Below are 23,276 nucleotides of genomic sequence, written 5' to 3' on the forward strand. Positions count from 1 at the left end.
CTTTAGTGCCTTCTAGTAGCTGAAGTTCTAAAACTATTAGATTAACAGTGCATCCATTGCATGTAAAATGATGACTTATTGAGATCTCCATTCAGGTAGCTGGTTGCTATCCAGAACCATATGTGTACATGTCTTCATCATTTGTGTAGGCTGACAGAGCTCTGCAAGTAGCTATTCCCCCATCGTTAGCTGACATTTGAAAAGAACTGTGCCATGTGGGGGTTCCTTGCTAGATTGTGGCAATCATGTTTTTGTATATTGCGAATGTAACCTTTTCATCCCCATACGTTTCTTTTAAAGCTGAGATGTTTAATGCATTTCACTTCGGAGGTGGGGACAAGAAGGTCAGATATGGGCTATTAGAGGAGAAGCTGTTTCTGTTTGTAATCTACCTCTGCCTCTAGTTGAGAAAAGGATTCTTACCTTCTGTTATGTTTCTGACTTTTTGTCCTGGAGGCTTTTTGTCCATAAACATTAATTCTTTCATAGGCAGCACAAACTCTGATGTAAGACACACTCATTACTTGTCTCTATGCTTGCCAAATCTTGGGACCTACCGTATTTCTTCGATTGTAAGACACCATCAATTGTAAGACGCACACTAATTTCAGTACCACCAACAGAAAAAAACACTCTAAGACACACCCGCGATTCTAAGATGCACCCCATTTTTAGAGATGTTTATATGGGGGGAAAAGTGTGTCTTCGAATTGAAGAAATACAGTAGTATAGTTTATTGACTAAGTGTGAACCAGAAACCCTATTTTAAAGTCTCATCTACGTAGTCATGAACTTGACTTGGTAGAATTAAACTCTTGGGTTCAGCCCCAAATCTACACTATCAGGATAATGATACTGTTGGAAGCATTGCTGGGATAATGTACAGAGAGGGCTTCGAATTCTTAACATGTATTAAATAAATCTTGTATTAAATGCAATATATAAATCTTGTAAACTATTTCAATGAGGCCCAAGTTCAACTAACTTAGTCTGGATGATTCAACGCATAGTATTACAATGTATTCCTTTAAAGCTTATAATGCAGTCTTTGGGTCTTGTATTCTTTTCTAGTCTTGAACAGGCACCAACCTAGCTCTAAACTCACATTGTCTATGTTGAATTAAATGCACTTTTGAATGTTAAACATCAGCAAGCCTGGAACCCTGAGCCTACACCGTTAAAGCTGCATAATACCTATCTATCTAAACTAGACTGTCTTTAAAGGAGTTTTGTGTATGTGTGTAACCCATTTCTGGCATTAATCTGTTCAGTGCTGTAAAATTTTGTTTCCGAGTTTGCTAAATTGTCCTGCAGATTGTCTGCTTCCAGTAATAGGGAGCCTGTGTAAGCATTCAAATGCTACTGCCATAGCGGGTTCCCTCATTATTGACGTCAGCTTTGCCAGAACTGCTGCAATCCCCACATGAGTAATCTAGTAAATGTTTGTGCATGGAGGAATAGTTCAGTAATGTAGGCAATAGGAAAAGGTGGAGTTTCTAATACTGCAGTTTTTAAAAGGCAAGAAAATGAATGCCTCTCATGGATACTTTTGATTTTTTTTTAGCTTGAAGTTTCAAAATGGAGAAACAATGTAAATCCTAAATCTAAGAGAAAAGGGCTGATGGAAAGAAAAGCAGCATCCCTTGGAGATTCCTACTAAATTTTCAGATATTACCATATAGGCTAGGATACAACCCAGCCATTTTATTGAATTGAAAAATGGCTTTTGTAGCTTTCAGTGTGCTTTTATGTTACAAGAGAAGGGCCTGCGAACTGTATCTCAGTCTTCTATGCTTACATAATGTTCCAAAATGAAGATGGCTTGCTGTGTTCCTTATATTGGACACACTGACATGAGCTTATTTTATCTCATATCTTAACATAATAACATCATAATCATGGCCGTTGTCATCACTCTGTAGTATAAAGAACTGCTTGGACCATTCATGCATGAATAGCCCTTGTGTTTCAGTGGATGGAATACTTGACTAGGACAGGGAAGATCCAGTTTCAAATTGAATCAAATGGTGAACTCACTAGCTGGTGTTTGGCAAGTTGCAAGTCCTCAACCTTCTATTCTTCTGTAAAATGGGCCTACGGTCTTCCTTTGTGGAATGGGGTTTTAATGCACAGTTGAAAGGTTTCAGTGAGGAAAAATAGCAAGTACTGTATCATTAATTTGTACAAGTAGGCAATTCAGCTGTGCTATAAAAATCATTATATCTTGGTCAAAGTTAGGTCCCCATCCCATGTTATGCAATATGTGCGATTACATTTTCAGTTGAACCAAAAAAGGCCTTTCCTGTTTTGACTGGGATGCCGATGTGTCAGTGCTCAATGTGCTATGTTCTGAATAGGGCAGCAGAGCTGATGAATGATACTTCATCTGCTCTTAGGGATCTCAGTTGTCAGTATAAGCAGTAATAATTTTTACCAGGGGGGATCTACACTACTGCTTTTAAAGCGCTTTGAAAACGTTTTGAAACCTGTATATGCAGTGTGTCCTGGGCCCCAACAGTTGTCAAAACTGTTATAAAGCGCTTTAAAGCAGTAGTGTAGATCCCCCCCTGATTAGAAAACAGCACATATTTCAAAGTGAAAGTATCGAGATTATATTACTTCTTTGCTAGATCATGATCTAGATGCTTAGATTGGCTAATGTCTTCATAAAATTTCTCACTAATACAATAGGTTTCTGTAGCGGGATCAACAACTGGAAGAGGATCTCCATCTGTAACTGTAGTGCAATTGCCTTCTGGTCAAACTGTCCACGTACAAGGTGTGATTCAAGCCACGCAGCCTTCTGTTATTCAGTCACCACAGTTGCAATCTGTTCAGGTTAGTTGTGTCTCCATTATTTTGTTCCAAGCCTTGCTTAAACATCTCTTGATATATTGGACTTCTTCTTTTTATACCAGCAGTGGACAGAAGAACATCCTTCTGCTAGTTTGTTTATTAGCCAACAGTAGTATGTTAATATCATTTTTTCTGTTTGCTTCTTAAAGACTGATTACTTCAAGCCAGAGTATACAGTTATATAGAAGACTAGTCTAATGTTTATGCCCCCCTTTTCATGTGCTTCTTTTCTTCTTTTTTGGTATGGATGATCTTCTAGGAATATTGCAAACTAATCCATATATAGTGGGTGGGAAACCTGCTGTCTGGTTTCCCAGTCCCTCAGAGAAGCACATGTTCTGGCAAACTGACACGGGACACCCAAATCAATGAGACTTATTTATTGCAGGAAATCCCGTGGCAAAAGCTTAATGCTTACACACTTCAGAAATCGCATAGCTGATGGTCAGTAGCTATAGGTTCCAAGAAATTCCAGAACTGTCAAAAGAGAATCACTACTACCGTGATGAGATCCTCATCAATGTGGTTTCCCTGTTGACATTTTCATGGTTCTGAACAAAAGGGAAGGTCAATCCATACACAGGTCCCAGACAAGGGAGGGGGATGATTCCTGACATGATCCTTCAGGCAATCAAAGGAGCAAATTCTTGAAAGGCCTAACAAACCACCCCAAGAGAACTAGTCCAACCTCGGATCATATGTTGGTAACTCCAGGCAACATGGTCAAGGCTTAAATAAGATCATGGGGAAAAGTGAACCTCAAAAGCAAGGAGTTCCATGCTTTTGCATGGGCAACTCCTCACCACATGGTGAGTGTCTGCAGCCCAGCGTTGGGTTGCCAGCCACCCAGAAAAGAATTACCTAGGGGTTGTAGGGAATGTTATGGGTTGGGTTGACATGGAATAATGTGAGGTGTTTTACTTGTGGGTTGTGTGTGGGCTGTATGTTAGCTTGTTTGTTTTTGGTGCAGTGTGTTTTGCCTGGATTTGTTGGTGTGATATGTTTCATCTGTGTTGTGGGTGTTGTGTGTTTTGCTTGCGTTGTTTGTGTTCGGTGTATGTGTGTTTTATCTGGAGCTGTGAATATGTGTTTTGCCAGGGTTTGGGTTTTTGGAGTGTATGAATGTGTGGTATAGATGGGTGTCTTGCCTGTGTGTGAATTCAGACCCCACTTCTGTTTTATACTTAGGTTTATTTATTTATTACATTTCTATACTGCCCCAAAGCCGAAGCTCTCTTCTATTTTAGCCTCACCAATTTGCCCTCTGGGTAATGGGTGTTTTATGATTGATCACACCAACCAATGCAGCCATTTTGTGAATGGGAAAGCCGTCATGGCAGCCACTTTGTGAGAGTGCCCATGACACACTTTCAAAAGTCCAAATGTGTCCACGGGCCCAAAACAGTTAAAAACTCCTGTGTTATGGCCTGATGTGTTATCTTGTCCCCTGCCCTCCCTCTTCTCAGTCCTCCCGCTTGTATCCCATTATCCCTTGCCGCTCAAGTAGAGTGGCAGCCGCTACTTTAACCACTCTTGCCTGGCGACTCTAGCCAATGAAAATAACTAACGGCTATTTTATTTTTATTTTAAATTTTATTTTCTCAGTATTTTAACACCTAATTTAACTTAAATTTAAACTTTGCTGTTTTAATCTCATATTTTAACCTATTTAAATTTTTGCTGTGTGGTTTTATTCTGGTTGTGGTTTTTATATTGAATTTTGTATGTGTGTTTTAAATTTGTTGGTTGTTTTTATGCTCTTCATGGTTTTAATTTTTGTGAACCGCCCAGAGACCTTTGGCTATTGGGTGGTATAAAAATGTAATAAATAAATAAATAAACGGCGCCTTCCACACAACACAATAACCAACAGTGGATTAAATAACCCATTCTACATATCACTGGCTATTTGTGTGGGTTATTTTGGCAAAATAAATGACCGTGGATTAAAAATAATCCCACCACACCACACGATAACCCATGGTTGGGTTCCCGATTATATAACCGATCATGGGTTATTGTGTCGTCTGAACCCAGACATGGGTTTTAACTAAAGTTGTTCTTGTCCTGTCACTTGTTTCTCTCCTGTGTTCATTTATACATCTTCTATTTAAAAGCCATTGATTTCTGTAATCAATGTAATTACGATTTTTCTTGTGGAACTTCTCTCTTCTCCAGCCAGCTGAGAATGCCTCTGCCACAAAATGGTCTTTGATTGAAGTCTGTCTCCTAGGTTCTTGTTACTTTCTACATCTACTTCAAATTCTGGTGTTTAAGCTCTCGGCCATTATGCTCCGACTATATTTTTGTCCATCTCTCTTCCCCTGCTCTCCAATTCCATTCCATGGAAGCTGTTCTGCTACTTGTCCCCTTTTGTTCCATTCTCCCACTCATGTCATTATATTGTTACACATGGATCTGTCCTTCTTATAGACGTGCTTGCCACTCTTTATATTTTGTTTCCTTGAAAAATCCGTTTCCATCTGCAAAGGCTTTTCTTGTGTTATTTGCTTTTCCTGTTTTTTGTCATCCCCTATCATATGCAGTGACTATGCCACATCTGTGTTTTGACCAGATACAAAAGAGGACAGGGCTCCTGCCGCTTTTAACTGTTGTGATGAAGAGCGGATTTCACCAGGTGCTGCATGCGTACAAATGACACCGGCTGAAGTTCCCTTTTCTATACAACTGTTAAAGACACAGGAGCTCGGTCCTCCTTTCCATGTGGTCACCCTAATCTAGCAAGCTGCACTATATACCAGAGTCTTATTTTTGTGTGTAGGAAAATGGATAGCTCTGTATATGCGCTATTCTTTTGCTCTTATGGCAAGAATGGGAAGTCACTCCATGGGTAGAATGCCCTGTTTATGTTGGAGCCATTGGATTTGCAGCCATGAGCTTATTTCAGAATGAAAGTTCAGATTATAAAAATTCTGTGTATATTCTTAAACACTACTGCTTATGATTTTCAAAACACTGGTAAATTTACCAAATATCACAATCCTGTGATACTGCTGGTATTAGATTCTGCGCTAGAAACCTGGAGTTCGTGTGGCAGTTGCGATGGCAGCTGTGCCAAGTTCTAGACAGAAAAACTTCTAGAGTTGCAACTCATTTGTGATGTAAAAACTTGCATATAAATGCTACGAACGTTCTTGGCTGAGTTGATTCTAAAAGGAAAAATTCTTATTTTAGGTAGCATCAGCTACAAGTGCAGATGAGTCTACAGATTCCGAGGTTGTAATTGATTCTCAGAAGCGGAGGGAGTTACTTTCGAGGAGGCCTTCGTATCGGTAAGCTATACTTTGGTGTAATATCAGTTTTTGCTTTATGTTTTGATGAGTCACTCTTTCTTTTCATGGATGAGCTTCTTTAAATGTGTATGTATTTATTTGTGTCAGAAAAATTCTGAATGAACTTTCTTCTGATGCACCTGGTGTCACTAAGATTGAAGAAGGAAAGCCAGAGGAAGAAGGAGCGCCCTCTGGCATCCCCGCCATGGCAGTGCCAACCAGCCTTTATCAGACTAGCACCGGGCAGTACAGTATGTATTCCATAATATCAGACAGGTTATTTGACTGTTATTCTTAAAAGAAAAATGCAAATTTCAAACTTAATAAAATAAAGCTATTGGAGAGTCAGAGGAAAAAGGACAAGAAAATTCTCCATTGAAACTTGCATTTATTTTGATTGAGGTCATGTACAGCTCTCTTATCTGGACTTATAACAATCTAATAAGCAAAAAACATAGGCTTCATTACATAATTAAAAGCTAAGGTGCACAAAGAAGTTTGTACAGTTCTTCTTCGTGGTCTCTATGCATCACACATATGGGCGCAAAGCCCATATGTATGAATGCATAGATGACCACTCGAAGAACTACAGTTACAGGTAAGCAGCCTGCATTTCTTCCCCTTAAGTATAACACTGACATATAGAATGAAATGCTTTTTTTTGTAAGGGCCTTTTAATTCATTCAGGATTAGGCTGCTGTGTACAATTCACTGGGAATCAATTACCATTGAAGTGAATAGTGTTTGAAGGAGGCTGCACCTCAAGTCCTGATAATTGTAAGGTGCCTGTACAGAAGTTGTTCCCACTTGACTGTGTCCCCTGGGTTGTGTATAGAATGACCAGGATTCTAGGTTTTATTGTTCTATTTTGTGGTGGAGAATCCTCTAATTTGACTCTGAATGGAAAAAGCATAGCTAGGGGTTGTATATATCTATAACAAAAATTCTCATATATTCAATGTAAAATATAAACAAAGATTTGTGATGGAAAATAAATTATTAATACTGTTAAATCCATTGTTTGTCAGTAACTAATTCATGTTTGGTAATTGCACATGTAGTATGCAATGTAGTTTATCTTCCATCATGTTGTTCCTGACTCTTAAAATTTGTATTTTGTAATCTAACATATCATGGCACAAAGACTGGGTTTAGATGATTAGTATAGGAATAAAAGCTTATTTTCCTTGCCTTGCACGTGCACCATTTGCACCCACCATTTCCCTAATTAACCTCACTTCAATGCAGATTGCCATGTCATCCAAACCTGGTGTGGTGTGTGTTGGAGTGGCTTCCAAAGCACACTGTAACCCCTACAACAAGCTGTGGCTTGTGTAGAGGCTTCTAAGCCACCCCTACCATGCAACTCGCTTGGTTCAGATGACATGGCAACCCATGCTGTGGCAAGGGTAATTAGAGAAATGGTGGGCACCTGAGTGGCACATGCAGGGTGGGGTAAAGAAACCACCATGGGTTGAGTATGGGTTATCATTGAATCATGGGTTGTCATTGAATCATGGGTTGTTTGTGGTGAACAACCCATAGTTAAACCATAGTGCAGGTATTGTGATGGCAACCCATGATTCTGCAATAACCCATATTTAGCCCATACTCTGGCTTGTTGTTATGTTCAAATGAGGATCTATATCTAAGCTGGAGTATGAGCCCCAAACTAGAAAATAAAAAGTGTAAACTTTCAAATTGGGGATATTTGTCCTCAGATCTACAAGATTTGCAGTGCAATCCTGTGCTCACTGACTTCTGAGTAGACATGTATTTAATTATACTGTTAGATAATTTAAGTGTTTCTGGAACACCTGCCCTTTGGAAATGTTTTTCATAATTAATCCTTGGAAATACAATTAAATTTTCCTCCAAAATGTTATTGATTGATTGTATTTGAGGTATTTTTTATTCTGTCTTTTGCCACAGCCTTAAGTTGGTTACCTTAGTAACACTTCCCACAGTATTCAAGAGCTATAAATTCCTCATCAAAAAGGCTCTTCTCTTGAATGAGATCCGATTTGATACTTGCATAAACAATTTTTTTCTGGACATCTGATGTTTTCATGAGATTTATTGTACAGCTAACATTTCATTTTGAAATTAATTTTGATCCTGTCTTCTTCAACCCATACTAGAATGATCTAAAAAGAATCATTTTGCAAAACAAAACAAAAAATCAACTCTCCACACTTAAAACTTGTTTTCCGATTCCCCTTGCTTTGGCTTTGCTTAATGTTTTTTAATCTGTGTTCTTCTGACTTTTGGCTTATATTTTAAGCTAATTCATAGACTCCCATTTTTTATTACAATAGCTTAATGACAGTCCTGTGCAAACGTTGAATTGCACATGTTGGTCTCACTCCCGATCTCCGTGTGTTCAATAAGTGTGTGTGTAGAGCAGTGGTCACTATTTTTCAAGTGGGAGCCATGTTGGCAAAAAATAATCCGTGTGACAGTGTGCCATGTCTGTCTCCCTTCTCCCCTCACCTGCTGTGTCTGTTTTCCTTCTTACCCGCCCGGCAGCCATGGCTTTCTCTTCCTCTGCTGTCTGCCAAATCATCTCCTTTCTCCTCCTACCTTGTCCCTCCCATCTCCTTTTAGGATTCACACATATTTACAGGCATATATTTATAGACCCACACTGGCTCAGTCTTGACCACACTGTCCTGTTCTGGCCCCAGAATCTTCTGTAGCAGAAAAAGTATTCATGCTGTTTTGACTACCAGTAAAAATTCTTATGGCTGACAATGTGATAGGCATTTACAACTTTTATGATGAGGAAATTCCATTCTAACTTACAGACTCCTTAAGCTTTTATTATCTGTGCTGGTGTATTATTGCTTTATAGTTTTTTATATGGTTTGTTTTAAATTTTTAGGTTGTGTTTAATTTCTATGTTGCCTGAGGACTAGTTGATAAACGATTCATAAATGTCAATAAGAAATAACAAAACAAAGAAGAGCCAGTACAACTAGCAGGACAGTCTATATAGTGGAAACTTTCAGAGTAACTACTCCAGTTTTGCTCAATTCTCAGGAGTTTGGGAAATGTTGCTCCACTGTCTACTACAATTCTTACTTTATTTATTTTTTAAAAAGCCTCAGATCAATCCTGAGTTGCATTGGACTATATTCTAATTCCAAAAGTGGTAGCACATACCACATCAGTTTTTCTTAAACTTCAGGTAGTTGAGATACTCTAATTTTCTGAGTTAACATTGGAGGTTTACTTTGATCTTATACCCAATTTCTTACAATAGAGTAGCGGTTTGCACATCACAACTCCCATGGGTAGTTTAAACCATGGGATAGTCATGACCACATGAGAGCAAGTGAGTAAGTGTTCTGCCATGATGTCTAAACACAGAATTGTGGGTTGTTGAGGAAGATACAACCCAGAGTTTTAACCCAACAACATACCATGGATTAAAACCCTTGGTTATTTCTCCCTCAACAATCCAGTGTTGGGGGGGGCGGAGCTTGGCAGCCATGGTGATGGCAGGTTTCTTCTGAGGCTCTGAGCGGCTTTTGCCGGAAAAAGCAATTATCTCTCTTTTAATGGGCATAAATCTTTGCGCAAACGACAGAAAAATGATTATAAAAGCTATCGGAGCTGGAAAGTGTTGAGAAGAGCCGATGAGATGAGGTGAGCTTGACGGAATGTCTTTATAAGCTGCAGCGGCGAAAGCGAAAGTAACTTACGATTGGTGTCGCAGTTTGAAAAGAAAGAATTTATGCTTGTTAGACGCTGATTTGATTTATAGCGATCCTCACCTTTCATCCTTTATCTTAAGTGGGAAAGACTGAAATACTGGCTTTGTAAAGTGGAAGCTGTTTGCTGTAATCTTTGTAAAGTGGAAGCTGTTTGCTGTGTGGCGAGAAGGGGGGGTGAAGGGGTGGAAGAAACAGCATTCTGTGAGGGAGATGTGGGATATTGAGAGACTGTGAATGATTGGATCTGATCCCCTCTAGTGAATGCTGTTGTGAACTGAATATATTTCCCCCCCCCTCGTGAAGAAGGTAGTGTGTTTGGCACATAGAAGAGAAGCCAGTAAAAGTTGCTAAGGAAGTGAGCTGGACTCTAAGATTTATGCCCTACTCAGAAGGGTCCTATGTCCAACATTAAAAGAAAGATCAAGAAGTGGGAAAAGCTTAATATACAAAAAAAGAAACCTTCAAACCATAATTTAACCCACCTCTCCCACCTGGAAGATACAGCCCCTGGAACAGAGCAGGAAGACGAAGTTATAGACCCAGTTTCTTTGGATACAGTACCAAATAAAGAAAAAAACATGGCTGAAGGGGGAAAAGCAATTGACAGTAACCCTCCCTCTTTGGCGGAAATTAAGGCAGTTATAATAGAGAATAATATCATCATTTTTTAAAAAATGGATCAGCAAATGAATGAATTTAGACAACAAATGCGTGTTCTTGCGGATAAGATGGAAGAAAATTCGGATAAGATCAAAGAGATAGAGGCAAAAGCGGAATTGGACCAGAAGAAGCAAGAGGCTTTTGAAAAATCAACTAATATTCAATTTAAGGAGTGGGAATTAAGACTGATTGCCTTGGAGGATCAATCTCGTAGATCTTCGATTCGAATAAAGCAGCTGAAGCAGATACAAGGAGAAGATCTTAGAGAAATCATTCTGAATTGGTTCAAAGAGCTGATGCCTGACATACCAATAGACGGATCGGATCTGGACCGAGTCCACCGTGTGGGGGGGCAAAACTACAAAGGGACTAGAGACATTTTGGTGAAATTTGGTAACTATTATAAAAAAGAGCAAATTATGAAAGAATTGAGATCTATGGCCCAGTTACAATATAAAGGCAAAGCAGTGCAAATTTATAATGATCTTTCTCAACATACATTAAATTGGAGACGGAGTATTAAACCAATAACTGGAATGTTAATGCAGAACAAAATTCCTTATGCATGGGGTTACCCGGTTTTCTTAAGATTTACATATGGGAGGAGGGAACACAGAGTAACCTCATTGGATCAAGGTAAAGAGTTGCTGAAGAGGCTGGGTCTGGATGGGGAAGCAAATGGGGCTGGAGTGGGTGGGAGAGAGAACGAGGCTGGGACATCTGGGGAGTAAAAGAATTGTTAATTATGTTTTGAGATAATTGCAAATAGAAATGCCAATATAGAGACTTGCCGGCCAGGCGCAGCACTGCCTCCCCCCCCTTTAAAGTAGATGGCTGGAGTATTAGACTCACGGGGATATGGGGGGGATTAGAGTGGGGGGGGTGGGGAGGGGGGGAAGGTAGGAGGGGAGGGGTTGGGGTAGGAGGGTGGGGGTTTTTTGTATTGAGTTTGTGTTTTTATGTAAGTAAATTTGAGTTGCTGAGCACAAGGGATCGGAAGAGATTTCAAAAGGGTGATTATGGATAAAAAGATAAAAGTATCAACACTCAATGTTAAAGGTCTGGGGGCAGTCGTGAAAAGGAAGAGAATAGAACAAATGTTTAATAAAGAGGGATCAGATATTATAATGGTCCAAGAGACACACCAAGGCTCCGAGAATTTGAATATGATAAAATTAAAGTGGTTAGCTTATTATGAAAAGTCATTAGGGACATCAAAAAAAATGGAGTGGCCACTTTGATTTCAAAAAAAAGTGGGTTTATATTAGAAGAAATAAAAAAGGATGACAATGGCAGATATCTTATGTTAAAAGGTAAAATTGAGGGAAAGGTTTATACTTTAATTAATGTGTATGCCCCAAATGAGAGACATAGAGAGTTTTTTATAAAGCTGTTTAAAGAAATAGAAGAATTCAAGGAGGGGTATGTTATATTAGCTGGGGACTTTAATATGGTTATGGATAATAGAGGGGACAGGTCTAATCCCACTAATGTTGAAAAGAGGAATAATATAACTATATTGAATAAATTAGTAAAAGAAAATGATTACTTAGATTCGTGGCGTTTACTCAATGGGACCAGGCCTGGATTCTCATACTTTTCCCCAGTTCATCATACATACTCCAGGATAGATTATATATTTGTCTCAAAAGATTTTGCAACGAAGATCTGCAAAATGGAAATGGGGGTAATAAAAGTAACTGATCATGCCTTGTTAAGTTTAGAATTTACAGTTAAGAAGAATTATAAAGAGGCATATAGATGGAAGTTGAACACAAAAATACTGAAATATAATAAAGTGGTAGAGAAAATTCAGAAGGAACTGTCGGAGTCATGGGAAATTAATGAAAAGGGAGGAACAGCTGGGTCAGTTGTTTGGGACACCATGAAGGCTATAGTAAGAGGAATCTGTATTAGAGAAACGTGTAGCTTAAAAAGACAGCAACGTGCAGAGCAGGAAAAGTTAGAGATAGAAATTAAAAATTTGGAGGAAAAATATTGGCGAGTTAAAGATAAATATAAACTAGTGGAAATACAAGCTAAGAAGAAACAATTAGAAAATTTAAATATAGAGGAGGTTCAAAAGAATCTAATGTATATGAAAAGGGAATATTTTGAAAACAGTAATAAGAATTCGAGGTTGCTTGCCAAGCTCACACAAAAAGAAAAAGGGAGGAATGGGATAGAAACGTTGAAAGATAGCCGGGGGAATTATTGTCATGCAATGAAAGCTAAAATAAAAAATTTTCAGGAATTTTATCAGGAATTGTATAAGGGTAAAGAAATTCAACAAGAAAAGGTGGAGGAGTACATTGGAAGGTTTATAAAGAAGGGAATAAAATTAGAATATAAGGAGTTAATGGAGAAAGCAATAACTCAAAGAGAAGTCGAAGAGGTCATTGATAAGTTAAAAGTTGGTAAATCACCGGGAGCAGATGGTTTGGGATCAGAATATTATAAGGTCTTCAAAGATTATTTAGTTCCAAAATTAATGGAACTTTTAATAGGATACTAATAGGAGAGAAGATACCTGAATCATGGGAACATTCATTGATAATTCTGATCCCAAAACCAGATAAAGACTTGACTAATCCCGATTCCTATAGACCTATTTCGTTAATAAATCAGGATGCTAAAATTTTCACATCTATTATGGCTAAACGGCTAAATAAATTTATATCAGAATATATAGGAGCAGATCAATGTGGGTTTGTAGCAGGAAGGCAGATGCATAATTTAGTGGGAAGAGTCTTAAATGTAATAAATGTAATAAAAAAAGCAAATATTAAGGCAGGTATTATGGCATTGGACATTTTTAAAGCTTTTGATTGTGTGAGCTGGCAGGCATTAAAGATTATTATAGATAAACTGGGATTTGGAAATAAATTTAAAAGTGTAATAGAACAGTTATATTCCCAAAATACAGCGGTAGTGGTGGTAAATGACGGACTCACTGAAAAGATACGACTAGCCAGAGGAACAAGACAAGGATGTCCGCTCTCGCCGGTCCTGTTTGTAATGGTTATGGAAGTTTTGGCGAAGGCACTAAGGGAGGATGAAGAGTTAGAAGGAATTGGAGAGATAAGGGAAATAAAGTTAAACATGTTCGCAGATGATACTTTATTGACCATTAAGAACCCTTTAAGAAAATTAGAAAGAATTAAATATCAGTTGAGGGAATTTGAGGAAATTACAGGGTTAAAAATAAATTGGTCTAAATCAGAGATGATGTTGTTTAACTATGCTAAGAAGGAAGAAAAAGATTGGGAACATAAGGGAATAGAATTGAAAGTTAAGGAGGAGATTAAATATTTGGGAATTAAAATTACAAAAAAATTTAGAGAATCTTGAACGGGAAAATTTAACGAGGTTAAAGAAGGAGGTATTAGAGAAATTGGAGAAATATAAAAGATTAAATTTATCTTGGTTTGGGAGAATAGCTTTAATAAAAATGAAGATATTAGCTAAAATTAATTTTGTGTTTAGGATGTTACCAATAAAAATATCAGAAACCGAGATAAAAAGTTGGCAAAATATTATTAATAAATATTGTAATGGAGAAAAGAGGGCAAGGGTGAATAAAAATAATTGGTATCTAAGCCAAAAAAAGGGTGGATTGGGTCTCCCAAATATAAAATTATACTATGTAGCAAATAGATTAAGACACATTGTAGAAGCAATTATAGGAGTAGGAGATTTATATTGGATGGAAGAAAAAACTATAAGTAATGTAGAGATGAATTTGGATAATGTTTTCTTTAAAGATGGAGGGAGAAAGTGGGTTGGAAGTATAGATAATCCACTCTTGAGGACTCAATGGGAAATTTGGAGTAAATTTAAAGGGAAGTTGCTTCCGAGCAACTCTCCCTTAGCACCGATAATAATGTTAAAGAATTTCCCAGAGGATCTAAAGGGTAGATTATATAAAATATTAAAAGAGAAAAATAAAATAAAATTAAAGGATTGGTTAAGAGATATAAAAACAAGAGAGGATATGGAAAATTTGTTAAAGGAGAAAAAATTATCTTGGTTAGAATATGGTCAATTAGAACAATGGAATAAAAAGTGGATTAAAGATAATAGAATGTGTAGAAAGATGACGAAGTTTGAAGAATTAGTAGTAAATAAGGAGAAAGGGAAAGGAGGTAGTATAGTTTTAAAAGGATTAATGAGTGAAATATATAAATTATTGTTAGAGAAGGAGTTTAGAGAAAATACAGAGAAAATAGTTTGGGAATCAGATTTGAAGATACAAATAGGGCGACAGAGCTGGGAGGGACTATGGAAACAAAGAGTGTTGAGAAGTTTATCAGTGAGAATAAAGGAGAATTATTTTAAAATTTTATGGAGGTGGTACCTAACCCCGGTTAGATTGAATAAGATAAACGATTAGCATTCAGCAAATTGTTGGAGAGGTTGTGGGGAAAAAGGAACGTATTTACATATGTGGTGGCAATGCAAATATGTACAAAGATTATGGATGATGGTGTTTTCAGAAATTGAAGAAATAGTGGGAATGAAAATAGAACAAACACCAAAGATTGCATTGCTGTCACTATTTGAAGATATAAAGTGTGGAAAAGGAACTATAGAGCTGATATCGAGTTTGCTGGTTGCAGCACGATTGATGGTAGCTAGGAACTGGAAGGTTCAAGGGGAATATTCTATAGAAGAATGGTATAAAGAAGTATGGGATATAGCCATGAATGATAAATTGACATGTAATATTAAATGGAGAAAAGGCGTAACTAAAATAAACGAGTTTGAAGGAATCTGGAAACAGTTCCTAATATTTGTGTTTATTAAGGGAAGTGGGAAACCGCCAGCAGAAGAAACGATTAGATTTTGGACTCAGGAATGATCCCGAGGTGGGGGGTGCACTTTTATGTTAAGAATGATGATGTTGTAGTATGTAGTAAGGTATATGTAATAGTTATTTAACATATGTACTCAACATTTATTCAATATGTATGCAGCAGTTGTTTGATGTTTTTCTGTTTTTTTTCTGTTATCATTATTATTATGGTAATGTTTTATGTATGTTTATATAGGTAGAAAATAAATAAAAATTATTAAAAAAAAAAACCACAATCCAGTGTTGGGTTCAGATGTCATAGTGAATAAGCAAGCTAGCTTTCACATGGTCACAACTACTCATGGTTTAAACAACCCATGGGTAGCCACTATGTGCAAACTAGGCCCAAGACACATGTGTCCTACTATGCAGTTTGGGAATTACTAGATTCAAGCCATTTTCAAACACTCTTGTTTCTGCTGTCTAATACATCTATTGTTTTTGTTAAGTTGCTATAGCCCAGGGTGGAGCAATCCAGATCTCTAATTCTTCATCTGATGGCGTTCAAGGGTTGCAGACATTAACAATGACAAATTCAGGAGCTCCTCAGCCTGGTGCTACCATTGTACAATATGCAGCTCAAACACCTGATGGCACACAACAGTTCTTTGTTCCTGGGAGTCAAGTTGTTGTCCAAGGTATGTTCTTTGTTTTATGTTTACTTTTATACTGAACAAATGCTTTTAAATCTGTCTGTTTTAAAACTTTTAAATCTAGTTTCTCTGTTTAAAAATATGCTAAGTGGCTTACAAATAACTGTCTAACGAAAACAATAAACACTAATTTTTAAAAAGCTGTAACACTCATTTAAAAGTCCTGGAGAATGACAAGGTCTTATTAACTAGATGTTGGTGCCTCCTGAACCCTTAGAGAGATGTTCCATAAACAGGGTGCCACTACTGAAGTTGCCATCTCTGCCACTTGGTCATCCAGATACAAAGCCAAATCCAGGACCTATCCCAAACCGCGAACCTGATTTTTCAAGGGGAGTACAGTCCCCCCAAAGGTTGAATTCCTATTCCAGAGCCCATCTTTCTCCTGATCCAGAGTACCTCTGTCTTGTTGGCATTAAGCTTCAGACTGTAGTCCTCATCCAGCCCACGTACAGGTCTAGAACCCCAACAGCTTTGTTTTTATTAGATGAGAGAGAGAGAGAGAGCTATGTATCATCTGCATGTTGGTGAAAATGCACTCCAAACCCTCTCTGACCTCTTCCAGTAGTTCCATGTAGATAGTAAATAACATGCGGGACAGAATTGATCCCTAAGGAACCCTATATACTAGAGCCCGAGGCGTTGAAGAGGAGTTTCCAAACATCACCTTCTGAAACTGGTGCCAAGAAAGGACCAGAACTACTGCAGAATGGTTCTTCCCAGACCTGTTGCATCCAGGTGGTCTAGGATAGAGGTCCCCAATGTCATACCTACAGGCGCCATAGGGCCTGTGGGGGCCTTCAGCGGTGCTCACAAAGCTCTCCTCTCTCTGTTCCCTTCTAAGAAAAGTTTTTAGAAAATGTTAGGAAAATGTTGGGGAAGTCTTCTTTCTCCCCCTTTCTAGCTTCTAGCGTTGTTCTTTCTTTCCCCTCTATCCCTTTGCCTTGCTATTTCCACCTCACCTCTTTAGCTCACTGTTTCTCCTCCCCACCCCATACCAGCCTCTAGTCTTTCTCTTTCTCTACCCCTTTGCCTCGCTATTTCACCCTCCCTGCCAGCCCTTAGTCTCACTATTTCTCTCCCTGCCCCCTTTAAATCACTTTTGACTAGCCAGGCCTCCATGGCAGCCATTATTTGACTAGGTACCTCCTCTGTGGGAGCCATTTTGTGATGCTGGCCACAGCAGTTTCTCAAATTCTCTAATGTGCTCATGGGTCCAAAAATGTTGGGGACTCCTGGTCTAGGAGGATACCATGATGCCGAACACAGCTCAGAGGTTCAACACAACATACAGGGACATTCTCCCCATCTCTTTCCAGTCATAGATCGTCCACCAAAACTGTTTCAGTCCCAAAAGTGGGACTGAAACTGGATTGAAATGGGTCTTGTTAAGCCATTTCATCCAAGAATCCTTGGAGCTGAGATGCTGCTATGTGCTCACGTACCTTGCTTAGAAATGGCAAATTTGAGAGTGGTTGGAAATTATCCAATATCGTGGCATCCAGAGAGGACCTTTTCAATAAAGGCCTTACTGCAACCATCTTAAGGCTAGATGGAACTATACTGCCCTCCAAAGAGGCATTCACTAGTCTCCTCACTGATGAAGTCACCCTTGGTTGGTTTAATAAGCCAAGAACGGCAAGGATCAATCTGACAAATGGTTGATCTCACATTACCAAGGATCTTGTCCACATCCTCGGGCTGTACAAATTGAAACCTATCCAACACAACTGGACAAGCAGATTCCAGAGGTACATCATCAGGAACTGCTACAACCATGATTTTTAAGTTGGAATAGATGTGAGCAACTTCATCGGCAAAGTGCCTAGCAAAATTATCACAGCAGGCCACTGAGGAATCCTCCTCAAAGCTTAACGAATCCTTGATGTAATAGATCATTTGCAACTCAGAATACATCTTCTGTTCTGGAGCTATTGATCAACTAAATGCGAGGTGATCCTTAAACCAGTGTGAATTTACAGAAAACAAAAACAAATGTACTTCTAGAAATATTTGGCATACTGTCTTCTTCAGGGACAGAGGTGTTTTAATAACTCTGTGCTAGGAACTGGTAATCTAGTCTGCAGAATATTTTTATTTCATTTAGTCTGCAAACTTATGGCAATTTATGTGGGAGTAAGCCCCACTGAATTCAGTGGTACTTTCTTCTGTGTAGTTTTATATAGGGATTGCACTGCAAGTTACCAGTTTCTGGAAAAATTGGAGCCAACTCAATGAAAAGCAACTGCAGTTGACAAAAGAACTAACAACTTCTTTTATGCCAGGAGTCTGAATAATCTAAGCTAAATCATCTAAGCAGAAAGAAGAAAGGTTGAGAGAGAGGATATGACTGGTAACTAAAGATACTTCTGGGAGGGAATTTGCACAACAAAGCAAGGACATCTCCCACATTAACTTCAATACCAGAGTACTTCTTTTTTGTGCTCTTTGTGTTGCCTCTTCACAGAAGAGTAAACTGAACTGCTTTGGTTGCTTGCTGCTTTGTCCCCATGCTGAGCAAATTTGACATGATGTAAATATGTGGCTGCTGTAACGGCCGCTCCATAACAACATTATGGGCAATGGCAACTCCATAACAGCTAGTAGAGGTTACTGGGAGGGCATCTACACGTCGTACTGAAGGCGCTTGTGTGCGCCTCCAGTGCGCCCCCAAAACGATTGTGTAGATCCTGCAGAAGAGACGGAGGAAGAGGCGGAGGAGGAGGCGGTGGTGGCAGCCCCGCATCGCCCCTCACGAGGAGGAACGGCTCTGAGTGATTGACATCGTTGGGGCCTAGAGCGTCCTTGCCGCCGCCGCCCACCTCCCCGCTGGCCTCCTGCTGTCGACGAAAGAGCCACCCGGGGCGGAATAAGGCGGGGCGGCGGCTTCTTCCGCCGAGCTCTCCGCCCCGGGTGGCTCTTTCGCCGGCAGCAGGAGGCCAGCGGGGAGGTGGGCGGCGGCGGCAAGGACGCTCTAGGCCCCAACGATGTCAATCACTCGGAGCCGTTCCTCCTCGCGAGGGGCGATGCGGGGCCGCCGCCTCCGCCGCCTCCTCCGCCTCTTCCTCCGTCTCTTCTGCAGGATCTACACAATCGTTTTGGGGGCGCACTGGAGGCGCACGCAAGCGCCTTCAGTACGACGTGTAGATCCGCTCCGTATGTTTTGACTTCATTACATTCTGTGTTTCTTCTCCTACACTTGATATAATTGGTGGTCTGAGATGGGAAATTGTGTAATGATATGACTTCACTAAATTAGGGTGACCATACGAAAAAGAGGATAGGGCTCCTGTATCTTTAACAGTTGCATAGAAAAGGGGATTTCATCACAACAGGTAAAGCTGCAGGAGCTATACTAGAGTGACCAGATACAAAAGAGAGCAGAGCTCCTGCAGCTTTAACTCTTCTGATGAAGAGGGAATTTCCCCAGGTGCTGCATACATACAAATGACACCTGGTGAAATTTCCTTTTCTATGCAACTGTTAGATACAGGAGCCCTGTCCTCTTTTTCATATGGTCACCCTAAGAGGGAAGCGGGAGCTAGACACATAGCCACCATTTTTGGTGGCCATGTTTACTGTCATGTGCAGCTTGGCCCTGAGGAAATAAAGTACTGACTGTCCTATACTATTTTGTACAAGAGTGACACTGCTTTTGAATCAGGCAGTGTTTCCAATTTCTGCCTAGGGAGAAGGAAGTGGTTCTATACCACTGCAGCAAACAGTTTGGGGAAAATAGTCTAAACATCTGTTAGATCTTCAATACTTTAAAACTAGACTTCTTCTTTGTTATTATCATTCCCTTCCTTTTTTCCTCTTGCAAGGAACCGAAGGTGGCTTACATAGTCCTCCTCCTTTCCACTTTATCCTCACAACAACCCTGTGAGGTAGGTTAGGCTGAGAGTCAGTGACTGGCCCAAAGTCACCCAGTGAGCAACTTCATGACTGAGTGCGAACTAGAGATCTCCTGAGTCCCAGTCCAACAGTCTAAGAACTATACCACACTGGAATTTCTACTAGTCGTGTGAACCATCCAACGATAACAGCCCATCCACTAGTAGTTCTAGCACTAAATCTGCAATTAAGTGCCAGTGTGGAGGTTTTATGAAATTGTGGTTACAAAAAGTGTACTTGAGTGGTTGATAAGGGTTATATAGGGTGTGTGTGTGAGAGAGAGAGATTGTTTATAATCCCTAACATTCTGAAATGGTCTCCCTATACTGATTGTTAGATGCAAAGAATCCTGTGAGATCCATAATGAAGCTACATATTTTTGAATACTAAATTTGTTATAGTTGTGTACTCCTACATGCACATAAGTGCATGCAAGCTGGAGGGGCTGTGCACAAAGAGTTGGAGAGAATTGTGACATGTCTATGAGGTTGTGAAGTAAGCCGCCTTGTGTGAGATAAGAAATATCCCATCTCACCAACAAAGTATTGGTGAGAAGTGAGGATGAATGGATGAGTTTGGGTACAATTTTTGTGTGTGTGAAGGCTCTAATACTAAAGAAATAATTGGATGGAGCCATGAATTTTTAAAAATCATGTGGTAGTATGTGCCTTGCAACATGAATATGTCAAGTGATAACTCCCTGATGGGAGTGTAAAGCATGCTTAAAATGGAGCAGGCCTTGAAGGGTGGCACCTGCTGTTGGGCCATAGAGACAAATTAGGGATGCTGCTGGTGTACCACCCGCTCTGACCAAGTCATCCTCTGCCAGCTTGGTCATCCTCTCTGACCAAGCTGGCAGAGGTGGTCTCGAGTGTGGTGTTGGAAGAACCCAGAATGGTGGTTCTGGGTGACTTCAACTCTGGCTCGGGATTTCATGACCTCCATGACAACCATGGAGCTGTCTCAGTTTGTCATCGGCCTAGTACATGAAGCAGGGCATACCCTTGACTTGGTTTTTGCTCCGAGTGGTGAGTTGAGTAATCTGAAAATTGTGCGGGGGGATTCCAAGTAACAGCATTGTCATGGTCAGATCACTTCATGGTGAGATTTGAAGTCTCGGTGTTATTTCCCTCCTGCAGGGGTTGGGGACCCATTTGGATGGTCCGCCCCAGGAGACTGATGGAATCTGATGGATTTCTGAATGCTCTTGGGGACTTTCCAGTGGAGAGAGCTGGTGATCCAGCTGAGGCCCTAGCATCATTATGGACAGTGAAATGCAGAGGGCCATCGACTTGATTGCACCTGAGTGCATTCTCTGGCGCTGTGGAGCCCACCCTGCTACCTGGTATGCTGGGGAGCTGCAGACAATGAAACAGGCTGGACATCAGCTAGAGCGCAAATGCTGCAAGACATGAAGCAAAGATGACCGAGCATGCTCTAGAGCACATAATTGTGCCTATTGTGCTGTGGTGCAAGGAGAAAAGAGGGCTTACTTTGCTGCCTCCATCACATCCTCAAGTAGCCAACCAGTGGAGCTCTTTCAAGTGGTCCGGGGATTGTTAACACTCCCCACAGTGAATGGAGCCCTGGTTCCCTCAAGGACCCACTGTGACCTTCTTGCATCTCATTTTGAGGACAAAATCACTTGTCTCCGCAGCAAACTTGATGCTGTTACTAGTGTAGTTCCAGTTGAGCTATCTGATACTGCCATCTGCCCAATTTTGTGGGATCAGTTTCAGCTGTTGCAGACTAATGGTGTTGACAAGGTACTTGCAGCAATGCGACTGACCATGTGCCCTCTCAATCCTTGCCCCTCCTGGCTAATAAAAGCTAGCCAAAGGGATTTGATTTGGTCCAGGGTGTGGTGAATGCTTCTCTGTGGGAAGGGGTGGTCCCTGCTGTCCTTAAGGAGGCAGTAGTGCGACAACTCCTGAAGAAACCCACTCTGGACCCAATGGTATTAGACAACTATCACCCAGTTGCAAATACCCCTTTCCTAGGGAAGGTATTGAAGAGGGTCATGGCAGAACAACTGCAGGCACTCTTGAAGGACACAGATTATCTAGATCCATTTCAATTTGGGTTTCGACCTGGTTACAGGATTGAATCACCCTTGGTTGCCCTGATGGATGACTTTTATCAAGAGAGAGACGGGGAGTGCAACCCTGTTAATTCTGCTTGATCTCTCATCAGCTTTTGATACCATTGACCATAGTATCCTCCTCGATCGACTCCATGGGATGGGTGTTGGAAGCATTGTGTTCCAGTGGTTCCGGTCCTACCTGCGGTGTCAATTTCAGAAAGTAACATTGGGTGATCGTTTCTCAGCCCCCTGGCAATTAAGCGATGGGGTACTGCAGGGCACCATCTTGTCCCCAATGTTGTTTAACATCTATATGAAGCCTTTAGGGGTGGTCATTAGGGGATTTGGAGCAAAATGCCATCAGTACGCTGATAACACACAGCTCTATCTCCCTGTGACATCTGAATTAGGAGAGGTTGTGCAAGTCCTAGATCAGTGCCTAAACTCACAAATGGGCAGGATGAGGGCCATTAAACTGAAGCGGAATCCTGGCAAGATGGAAGGCCTGTGGGTGAGTGGCTCCCACGTCCGGGAAACAGGTTTATTAGTGAAAGATCAAGTTCATGGTTTGGGGGGTACTCCCAAATTGATCACTGTCACTGGAGGCCCAAGAGGCTGCAGCAGCTCTGAGTGTCTTTTACCAGTTTCAGCTGCCTCAACAGCTACGGCCTCTTCTAGACAGGGATAGCTTGGCCACAGTAGTACAGGCATTAGTAACCTCAAGACTGGATTACTGCAATCTGCTCTATGTGGGGCTGCCCTTAAGACTGCTTCAAAAGCTGGAGCTAGTGCAGAACGCAGCAGCTTGGCTGTTGGCAGGAGCTACCTCTTTTCAGCATATAACTCCTTTGTTGAGGGAATTGCACTGGCTACCTGCTGGCTACCGGGCCAGGTTTAAGGCTTTGGTACTAGCGTATAAAGCTCTAAACAACTTGGGACCAGGAAACCTAAGAGAGTGCCTTCTCTGATCACTGAGGTTGTCGGAGGGCATGTTGCTGGTGGTTCCACATGGATGTATGGCCCAATTGGAATCCACCAGGAGAAGAGCCTTTAGTGTGGTGGCTCCTTCTCTGTGGAACTCTGCCCCTGCTGGAGGTCAAGCAGGCTGCTTCTGGTGCCTCCTGGAAAACTCTCTGTTTCGAGATGCCTTCCCCAACCGACTAGCCACTGTTTTTCCTGGCTCCTTTGTTTTTAAATTGAATAATTTTAATTGGTTTTTTAATCTTTCTTTTACTGTTTATATCTATGTTCACCGCTCTGAGA

At 40.5% G+C, this 23,276-nt stretch overlaps 1 protein-coding gene across 3 annotated transcripts in view; it reads left to right on the top strand.

Moving 5' to 3' along the window:
• Positions 1-23,276, top strand: part of CREM (cAMP responsive element modulator) — a 44,567-nt gene that overhangs the window by 9,589 nt on the left and 11,702 nt on the right. For 2 of the 3 annotated variants that reach the window (XM_063125560.1, XM_063125552.1), the window contains 4 exons: positions 2,692-2,838; positions 6,052-6,149; positions 6,258-6,400; positions 15,833-16,021. In XM_063125560.1, the coding sequence (XP_062981630.1) occupies positions 6,355-6,400; positions 15,833-16,021 (235 nt within the window). In that variant the 5' untranslated portion in view covers positions 2,692-2,838; positions 6,052-6,149; positions 6,258-6,354. Of the gene's footprint in view, positions 1-2,691; positions 2,839-6,051; positions 6,150-6,257; positions 6,401-15,832; positions 16,022-23,276 lie in introns of those variants that run through there. The other variant, XM_063125569.1, reaches the window with a different exon arrangement.

The sequence above is a fragment of the Elgaria multicarinata genome, chromosome 1, assembly GCF_023053635.1.
Source record: "Elgaria multicarinata webbii isolate HBS135686 ecotype San Diego chromosome 1, rElgMul1.1.pri, whole genome shotgun sequence".
Lineage (NCBI taxonomy): Eukaryota > Metazoa > Chordata > Lepidosauria > Squamata > Anguidae > Elgaria > Elgaria multicarinata.